Source organism: Microcebus murinus, chromosome 10 (assembly GCF_040939455.1).
Source record: "Microcebus murinus isolate Inina chromosome 10, M.murinus_Inina_mat1.0, whole genome shotgun sequence".
Classification (NCBI taxonomy): domain Eukaryota; kingdom Metazoa; phylum Chordata; class Mammalia; order Primates; family Cheirogaleidae; genus Microcebus; species Microcebus murinus.
In genome coordinates, this window is record NC_134113.1 from 5,972,972 (window position 1) to 5,982,414 (window position 9,443).

The following is a 9,443-nucleotide window of genomic DNA, read 5'->3' on the forward strand; positions in this document are numbered from 1 at the left end:
TCCCATCCTTCCCTCCTCAGCTCGGGCTTCCCACCCTCTAGGCGGCCTGCCCCACCCACCCTCACCAGGGTGCACACGCCACAGACTCCTAGAGTCCCCCGGCCCTCCCCCGGTACCCGCTCCGCGAGCTCTGCGCCTCAGGTGTCCTCTGTGGTGAGGTGGACCCAGCCGCGGGCCGGAGCTGCGGCGCTCTTGGGCCCCACTCTGCCTCCTGCGGCCCGCTCTGCAGGGGCGTGTCTTTCTCCCAGGCCTGCGGGCAGCGGTGAGTGTGTGTGTGCTAAGTGTGTGTGTGGTGAGTGTGAGTGGTGAGTGTGTGTGTGGTGAGTGTGTGTGTGGTGAGTGTGAGTGGTGAGTGTGTCTGTGGTGAGTGTGTGTGTGGTGAGTGGTGAGTGTGTGGTGTGTGTGTGGCAAGTGTGTGTGTGGCGAGTGGTGAGTGTGTGGTGTGTGTGTGGCAAGTGTGTGTGTGGCAAGTAGGGGGTGAGTGGGTATGGCGAGTGGGTGTGTGGTGAGTGGGTGGCAAGTGTGTGTGTGGCGAGTGTGTGTGTGGCGAGTGGGTGTGTGGTGAGTGGGTGGTGAGTGTGTGTGTAGTGAGTATGTGTAGTGTGTGTGTGGTGAGTGTGTGTGTGGTGAATGTGTGTGTGGCGAGTGTGTGTGTGGTGAGTGTGTGGTGAGTGTGTGTGTGGTGAGTGTGTGTGGCGAGTAGCGGGTGAGTGCGTGTGTGAGAGAGAAGCTACGAGTGTGTGTGTGGTGAGTGTGTGTGTGGTGAGTGTGTGGTGAGTGGGTGTGTGGTGAGTGTGTGTGTGGTGTGGGTGTGTGGCGAGTGGGTGTGTGGCGAGTGGGTGTGTGGCGAGTGTGTGTGGCGAGTGGGTATGTGGTGAGTGGGTGTGTGGTGAGTGGGTGTGTGGCGAGTGTGTGTGTGGCGAGAGTGTGTGTGGTGAGTGGGTGTGTGGTGAGTGGGTGTGTGGTGAGTGGGTATGTGGTGAGTGAGTGTGTGGTGAGTGTGTGTGTGGTGAGTGTGTGTGGCGAGTAGCGGGTGAGTGAGTGTGTGAGAGAAGCTACGAGTGTGTGTGTGGTGAGTGTGTGTGTGGTGAGTGTGTGTGTGGTGAGTGTGTGGTGAGTGTGTATGTGGTGAGTGTGTGTGTGGTGAGTGTGTGGTGTGTGTGGTGAGTGTGTGGTGAGTGGGTGTGTGGTGAGTGTGTGTGTGGTGTGTGTATGGCAAGTGGGTGTGTGGCGAGTGGGTGTGTGGCGAGTGTGTGTGTGGCGAGTGTGTGTGGTGAGTGGGTGTGTGGTGAGTGTGTGTGTGGCGAGAGTGTGTGTGGTGAGTGGGTGTGTGGTGAGTGGGTGTGTGGTGAGTGTGTGTGGCGAGTGTGTGTGGTGAGAGTGTGTGTGGTGAGTGGGTGTGTGGTGAGTGGGTGTGTGGTGAGTGGGTGTGTGGTGAGTGTGTGTGGCGAGTGTGTGTGGTGAGAGTGTGTGTGGTGAGTGGGTGTGTGGTGAGTGGGTGTGTGGTGAGTGGGTGTGTGGTGAGTGGGTGTGTGGTGTGTGTGGTGAGAGTGTGTGTGGTGAGTGGGTGTGTGGTGAGTGAGTGTGTGGTGAGTGTGTGTGTGGTGAGTGTGTGTGGCGAGTAGCGGGTGAGTGCGTGTGTGAGAGAGAAGCTACGAGTGTGTGTGTGGTGAGTGTGTGTGTGGTGAGTGTGTGTGTGGTGAGTGTGTGGTGAGTGTGTGTGTGGTGAGTGTGTGTGTGGTGAGTGTGTGTGGTGAGTGTGTGGTGAGTGGGTGTGTGGTGAGTGTGTGTGTGGCGAGTGTGTGTGTGGCGAGTGGGTGTGGTGAGTGTGTGTGGTGAGTGGGTGTGTGGTGAGTGGGTGTGTGGTGAGTATGTGTGTGGTGAGTGGGTGTGTGGTGAGTGTGTGTGGTGAGTGTGTGTGTGGCGAGTGTGTGTGGTGAGTGGGTGTGTGGTGAGTGGGTGTGTGGTGAGTGTGTGTGGTGAGTGCGTGTGGCGAGTAGCGGGTGAGTGCGTGTGTGAGAGAGAAGCTACGAGTGTGTGCCAGGACGAGTCAAACCCAAAGACAGAAACGCAGCTGAAGTCACTGAGGCCGTGAGCCTTGGAGCCCCAGGAGGTGGTGGTGGCCTTTCACCTTCGCCTTCCCCAGGCGAGCTCTGACGACACCGCGGAGCCAGAGGCGGTGGGCAGGGAGACTCGGCCAGACCTCACACCTCCTGAGTCTCTCCTCCAGGGTGGCGTTGCCCACTTCAGAGGACGCTGGGGCTCCGAGAGGGAGCCCGGCTGGTAAGCGACGGCCCCCGCTAAGAGCTATGTCTGCTCCTCCAAAGGCCACTCAGTGAGGACAGCCTCTGTTTGTGGTTAACCCTCATCGCAGCCTAGGAGGAGGCACCATGACCCCTCTGCACAGGGGAGGAAATGAAGTTCGGAACAGCCGTGTGACTTCCTAAGGTCAAGGAGCTAGTGAGCAGGTGGTAGAGCAACGGTTTTGAACCCCGGTCTGCTGGCCCACACAGCCTGCGCTCTTGGCGGAGTGTTCTGTGGTTTTCAAAGGGTTTTGCTGTGTTTTGCTTTGCAGCAGACCCCTTTGTAAATAAAATACTATTAGAATCCCAAGTGTTAGACTATTTAAAAACCAATCACACTAGGCTGGGCGCGGTGGCTCACGCCTGTAATCCTAGCACTCTGGGAGGCCGCGGCGGGCGGATTGCTCAAGGTCAGGAGTTCAAAACCAGCCTGAGCGAGACCCCGTCTCTACCATAAAAATAGAAAGAAATTAATTGGCCAACTAATATATATAGAAAAAATCAGCCGGGCATGGTGGCGCATGCCTGTAGTCCCAGCTACTCGGGAGGCTGAGGCAGGAGGATCGCTTGAGCCCAGGAGTTTGAGGTTGCTGTGAGCTAGGCTGATGCCACAGCACTCACTCTAGCCTAGGCAAGAAAGCGAGACTCTGTCTCCAAAAAAAAAAACAAAAAACAATCACACTATTATTAATAAAACCAAAAGACTATATGTGGCAAAGAGGGTCTGTGGGTTCCTGAACCCACCAGCCAGCCCCACCTCCCCCGCCACCCCACCCGGCAGACACCCCACAGGCCCCTTCAGGGCCCTTCAGCCTCACCCCCACTCATGGCCTCGCCGTGTCTTGCAGGACAAGAAGCTGATCAAGGCCCTCTTCGACGTGCTGGCACACCCCCAGAACTACTTCAAGTACACAGCCCAGGAGTCCAAGGAGATGTTCCCAAGGTCCTTCATCAAGCTGCTGCGCTCCAAAGTGTCCCGATTCCTGCGGCCCTACAAATAACGCTCGGGAGCTACCCTGCTCGGGGGTGGCCAGGTCTCCCGACGGGGAGGGGAGGAGTTCCTTCCCTCCACAGCAGAAGCTGCAAGGTGGCGTCACAGGCCTCCACGTCGCCTTGGGAAGTCCATGGCGTGTGCCCTTCAGGAAAGACGACCGGCCGGTGGAGGGCTGAGAGCGAGCCCGGGCACCCTCGCACCCACCGCCCCAGCGGGAAAACATTGTGTCCGCAAGCCGCCCTCCCTGCCTCCCTCTGCCTCTTGGTTTCCCAGGACGCTGCCTGGGCTGGGACGCCCGTGCCCACCACAGGGGGGCAGGGTCGCACGTGCCGTCCACCTGGCGCTTCAGGAGAGAGGAGCGTGGCTGACGCGTTCCCACGGAGGCTCTGGGAGGCCAGCCGTGGTAATCGCGACGGGAGGCCAGGCATGGAAGGAGGGGCGTGTGAAGGCGCCGTCTGGGGGGTTATGAGCCTGTGTGGGCCAGGTGCCCACGGGCCTCCACACCTTGGCGACTCCTCCAGCCACAAGCGAGGACACTGTGGCGCCTTGTTGTTGGGCTCTAAGGATTCTGTGATGGGACGGAACAGAGCTGCTAGGGGAGGAAACTGTAGGTTTGTGCTTTCCCTTCATAGAACATCTAAGTAAGTATTCTATATATATGTACGTATGTATAAATATATATATACCTCTATTTGTGGGTACTTTTGGAAAATGCTCTTTAGTAATTGTAAATGTTAATTGCAACCCCATTGCTCGCACAAGCCCTTGGGCGTCCCAGCCATTGTCAGCCTCCCTGAGCGATTAAGCTGCTCCTCCAGGCACCTGCCCGTCTGTCCCCGTGAGGCCGGTAGCCCCTGGGTCTAGGGATGGCACAGCGTCCTTGGACGTGGCTGTTGAATACTTGCGAATGTGAACTCTCTGAGAATGGGGCTCCACCACCTTGCCGGACCGTTGCCCCCATCCCAGTCTCCTCGCAAGCAGTGCCACTGCCCTTGGGCAGGATGCGGTTTCCTCTCGGACCCATTCCCAGGGCTGCAGGGGTCCAGCGATTAACTTCGGAAGGGGCCTCGGTTCCGACCCTGCAGCAGTAACCCTGGGGTCCATGCTGCGCCCTCATGTCACCAATAAGCAAAGCCTTTCCACGGGCGCTCAGGCTGTGCAACCATGAGGGGCCTCAGAGGGTAGCTGCCCACTGAGGAAAACTGAGGCCCAGGGAGGGCAGGTGGCCACCCCAAGGCAGAGGCAGGCGAGGCTGTCAGGGGACCTGGCTCCCAGTGCAGTCTCCATTCTGCTGCCTCTTCTGAGTCTCTTTAAAAAGGAGAAGTCATGGGGCATAGTGGCTCACACCTGTAATCCTAGCATTTTGGGAGGCCGAGGGGGGAGGATCATGTGAGGCCAGGAGTTCAAAACCAGCCTGAGCAACATAGCAAGACCCCCATCTCTACCAAAAACAGAAAAATTATCCGGGTGTGGTGGTGCACACCTATAGTCACAGCTACTCAGGAGGCTGAGGCAGGAGGATCGCTTGAGCCCAAGAGTTCAAGGCTGTAGTGAGCTATGATCATGCCACTGCACTCTAGCCTAGGCAACAGAGCAAGACCCTGTCTCAAAAAATAAATAAAATAAAAAATAAAATAAAAATGAGATGTCTGGGTGTGACCAAGCTGCATCATGCCCCACCCAGCCAGGAAGCCAGTGCCCCGAGGAGTGCTGAGTGCCGAGGTCTGGGCGGCCTCGCCTGCTCCTCGGACTGCTTGCTGCCGGCGTAGGAAATGGCATGGCTTGTATTTGGGGAATTGACAAATGTTGAGTATTCCAGGGAATGTGGGAGAATCCTAAATTGAATTCCAGTGGCCGGCTCCAAGTCCCTCTCGGTTTCCTCCTGGCCGCCCCGAGCCAGTCTGACTTCGGGGAGGAGAGCGCGGTTTGCGAGAGCCGTGGCGCTCCCGGGACCCTGCGGCTGGAGGGCGGCGAGTAAGATCGCTGGAGACTCCGGGCCTGGTGATGAGGCAGGCAGGTCGTGACACATCCTATAGCCCAAAAAAGGGCTCAGAACTCGGGAATGAGCCACTGCCATTACGTCTATGAGCCGTATGGAGTTTGGCTACTGCCGCGCCACCTGCCTTCGCCGCCGCGGCCCAGCCCGAGCTGGGAGAGGGCGAGGTGGAGCCTCTGCGCCTGGTGGGGAGGCCCGTGTCCACTGGCGAGCCCCGCAGGGGCCACACTGCCCCTCTCCGGTTCCCATGCAGGCCAGCCTCCCTCCTGTATCAAACTATCGGTCGTGCCCAGAAATTAGAGACAGACTCCCTCCAGAATGAGCCCAAAACAACAGCTACCCGAGGGAGGAGACTGCGAGGGGTTTTGCTTCTTTATTAGGGTCCTCCAGAGAAAACAGAGCCAATAGGGTAGATACAGATACAGATACAAGCACATAGGAGGGGTTTATTATGAGAATTGGCTCACAGAATTCCAGAAGCCAAGACGGGTGTCCCGCAAACTGCAGTTTGCAAGCTGGAGACCCAGGAAAACTCGCGCTATAATTCGGTCTGAGTCCGAAAGCCTGAGGAGCTGGAGGGCCACTGGTGTGAGTCCCGGAGTCCAAAGGCCTGAGCACCAGGAGCACTAATGTCCAAGGACGGGAGAAGATGGAGGTCCCAGCTCCAAGAGAGAGGGAATCTCCCTTCCTCCACCTTTTGTTCTACCTGGGCCCGCATCGGATTCACTGGTGCCCCCCCACCGTGGTGAGGGCAGAGCTTCTCTACTCAGTCTACCGATTCAAACTTTGATCTCTTCTGGAAACACCCTCACAGACACACCCACAAATAATGTTTTACCAGCTACCTGAGCATCCCTTAATCCAGCCAAGTCAATCCATGAAATTAGCCGTCATGCCAGGTGCAGTGGCTCACACATGTAATCCCAGTACTTTGGGAGGCTGTAGCAGGAGGATCTCTTGAGCCCAGCAGTTAGAGACCAGCCTGGGCAACATAGCAAGACCCCAAAAGGAAATTAATCATCACACTTAAGGCTTTGAGTTTTTTAAATCCTCTTAACAAACCAGAAAGGACCAGAAAGAGCGCTTAACCCCTCTTGAACTCTCTCAGCAATTCCTGTGAGCAGTTTCTGGCAGCTGGTGTCCGCGTCCTCACAGACCCACTGCCATCTCCCCTCCCATTCCACGACCATGGTCAGACTGTGCCCAGCATCCCCGAGGCCCAGCAGGACGAGGCAGGCGCAGGTGCAGGCCTCTCCTCTCTCTCTCTCTCGCTCGCTCTCAAGCCCGTGTGCCCACGCAAGAGGCTTGAGGAGCGTGAGGCCGCCAGCAGCTCAACAGGCTGCCGGCACAGTCCCCACCCAGGCCTCCCAGAGAAACTGCCTCCTGCACCCTCTGGGCCACGTGAAGGCCAAGGTGGGGACTGCCCTGGATCTCCACATTAGCCCTAGACTGGGACCTTGGGGGAGCCCACCTGTTAAACCCAGAGCTGACCCTGCTCCTCGGGGCTTGGTGGTCCCAGGGAGCCCCGCCTGGGCAGCAGAGCGTGTTCCTCCAAGTTCGTGTGTTGAAGCCCGTGGTGCGTGCCTGACACGAGGTGGCCATCCTACGTGGTTCAAGTAAAGGTGTAGAAAAGGGAAGGGGGTGAGGACTGGGCCCAGCAGGGCAGGGCCACGCGATGAGGCCAAGAGGAGGACGGCAGCTGAGGCTGGAGAGCGCAGGAGCCTCCCGCGCTGCCTGAGGGAGAGGCCGGCGCAGCCCACGCCCGGCCTGTGGCCTCGCAGCGGGTAAACGCCCCGCGCAGCCCTGCACCCTGTGCTCCCAAGGAAACGAGCAAAGGAACAAGCTTCTAGAAGTAAAAGTTTTGCCATCTGGCCGGGGCCGGAAGAGGGCGCCAAGGTCCCCAGGCTCCTAGAGGAGCATCGCGCCCGGGCACGCCGAGCATGTCCCTCAGGTGCCCCTCACGGCTGCCAGGTGGGGCCCAGATGAGGAGGGCCGCAGCGGCGGGGCCTGGAAGAAGCCTTTCTGTGCCGCCTTCCTGGCTCCCCCGGACTCTGGTTCTGTGGAAACACTGAGAATTGAAAGAACCTGCCTCAATGTTAGTGGCCGGCGGCGCCCTCATTGAGCCAGGCGGCCTCCTGCTCCCCAGAATTAGGTTTCACATTTCGGATTCTTCTCTTACCTGCTGTGCGGCTGCCCGCCATGCTCCCCCCAACCCTGCCTCCCACTGGGGCGCCCCGTCCATGCTCCCAAGCAGCAGTCAGCCTGTGCTCCCCCATCCTGTGCCCCTCGCCCCTGCACAGGTGGACTGGCCAGTGGGGGTGACCAGTGTCTCAAACTCTGCCTCCCCAGGGGACAGACTTCCCAGCCCCTCCCCCCCTCTGGTGACACAGGCTGCAGGGCCCAAAGTGGAGGCCTCAGGTGGCTTTCCCTCCTGCCGCCATCCGTCTGGGACATGCAGCTAAAGTAGGACTGAAATACGGGCCAAAAAGTCCCCAGAGCGATGGCACAAGAAACCAAATCTAAAAGCCTTAAAAGAGAACCTCTCTCTCCCACCTCAACAAATGCGGTTCTCCTCTCTGAAGACGCGGCCACAGCTGCCCCCAGCCCAGCTTGTCCACAGCAAGGGCCCCCAGCCCGTTGGAGCCGTAGTGGGTGCTTAATTGACACTTTGAGAGTTGAGTATTATTCCAGCGCCTCCACAACCCCCAGCATTTACTGAGCACCTGCTGTTTGCCAGCCTTCTTGAAAGACGGGGAGCTGGTGCACCACATGGACACGGAGACGGCGTCTTGCCCAGGACAGCAGACAATCGCCCACCGACCTCACCTGGCACCATCGGGGCCCAGGAAGGAAGGCGCCTGTCTTCTCACCGGGGGAGACCAGCTGTTTTACCTCCTCTGTTCCGTGTTTGGAAAGTTCGGTCAACTGGGCAAACTGCATCTTATATCAAGGCCCCTTTTCTTCACTAAAGATACACACGGTGGCAGCTCAGCCCGTCCTTCAGCCCAAATGACAGAGCTGAGTTGATGTCATTCCGGCCAAAGGCTGAAGGATTGATGTTTGGGTGACAGTGCCCGTCAAACAGGTGAGATAGAGCCACGGCAGCCCCTGCCCCCTCAGCACCCAGAGATCCCTGCCCTCCGGGAGTAAGTCCTGTGCAGGGCAGAGCTGGAGTTGGCTCCGTCCAGCCTGCTTTGCCTCTAGCAAAGGACACCAGGTGGGGGCACATCGTCTTGGGGCCCAGATGACACAGCACGGCCCGCGCTCCCTCCTGGCACCTGCTACCCTGGCCCCACAGGGCAGGGGCTTTGCTTCCCCGAGGCTGCCCGAGCCCCACACTGGCATGGAGGCCCCTGGATGAGCCCTCTGAAACTGTCCCTGTGCTCCGGGTCTCTACAGGAAGACACGCCTGTGTGCCAGGCTCTGGGCTCAACTCTTTTATGGCCACACAGCCCCTCCTCCCAGCCCTGCGAGGAAACCCGTTCTTTAGGTGTGGAAGTGAAGACTCTGGGAGACCAGATGTCGTGCCCAAGGCAAGTGGGTGGTAGTTTCAGGAGTCTGGAATCAAACCCACACCCATCTAATCCCATGGCAGGAAATGTCCCTAAAACGTTGCTTAATCTGAATATTACAGACTGGAAACTCAGCTAGGTCAGCCCCGGCAGCGGAAAGTGGAGGGAGAAAGAGGGAGCTGGCTGGTGCCAAGTATTTTGTTGTTCAGTCCAGTGTCCGTGTAGATCTGCAGGGGAAATTCTTACTCTGCTGAGATCAGAACCCTAAACATTGCGGAGCAGGCCCGGTTCGCAGTGCTCTGGAAGCGCGATGCCAGCGAGCTGCACTCTCGTGCGCGCAGCTTCTGCGCTGTGCCGTCCAGGTACTTGGCAAGGACCCGTCCCGCGAGAGTGACACATGTCAGCATCACCACATCTTCCTTCCAGTTGCCTCAAATATTCAAAGTTTTATTTTCTCCATCACGTTCCCCCCATGCATGTGATGAAACATTTGTGAAAATCACTTTAATAATAAACTAGAAATGAACCTAAATATTGCTCTTTTATCAGAGATCATGATTGGGGAGAAAATGGTAACTGGATTCCAGAAAAGGAAAAAAAAAAAAATTAACAAATGTCATGACACTATTGAGGGCTGA

At 57.9% G+C, this 9,443-nt stretch overlaps 1 protein-coding gene across 2 annotated transcripts in view; it reads left to right on the forward strand.

Annotated features, from left to right (window-relative positions):
* SCUBE1 (signal peptide, CUB domain and EGF like domain containing 1) overlaps nt 1-4,891 on the forward strand; it is a 124,737-nt gene extending 119,846 nt beyond the window's left edge. For both annotated transcript variants that reach the window (XM_076006930.1, XM_076006931.1), the window contains one exon: nt 3,152-4,891. In XM_076006930.1, coding sequence (XP_075863045.1) covers nt 3,152-3,304 — 153 coding nt within the window. In that variant the 3' untranslated portion in view covers nt 3,305-4,891. The remainder of the gene's footprint in view (nt 1-3,151) is intronic.
* Nucleotides 4,892-9,443: the final 4,552 nt, after the last annotated feature.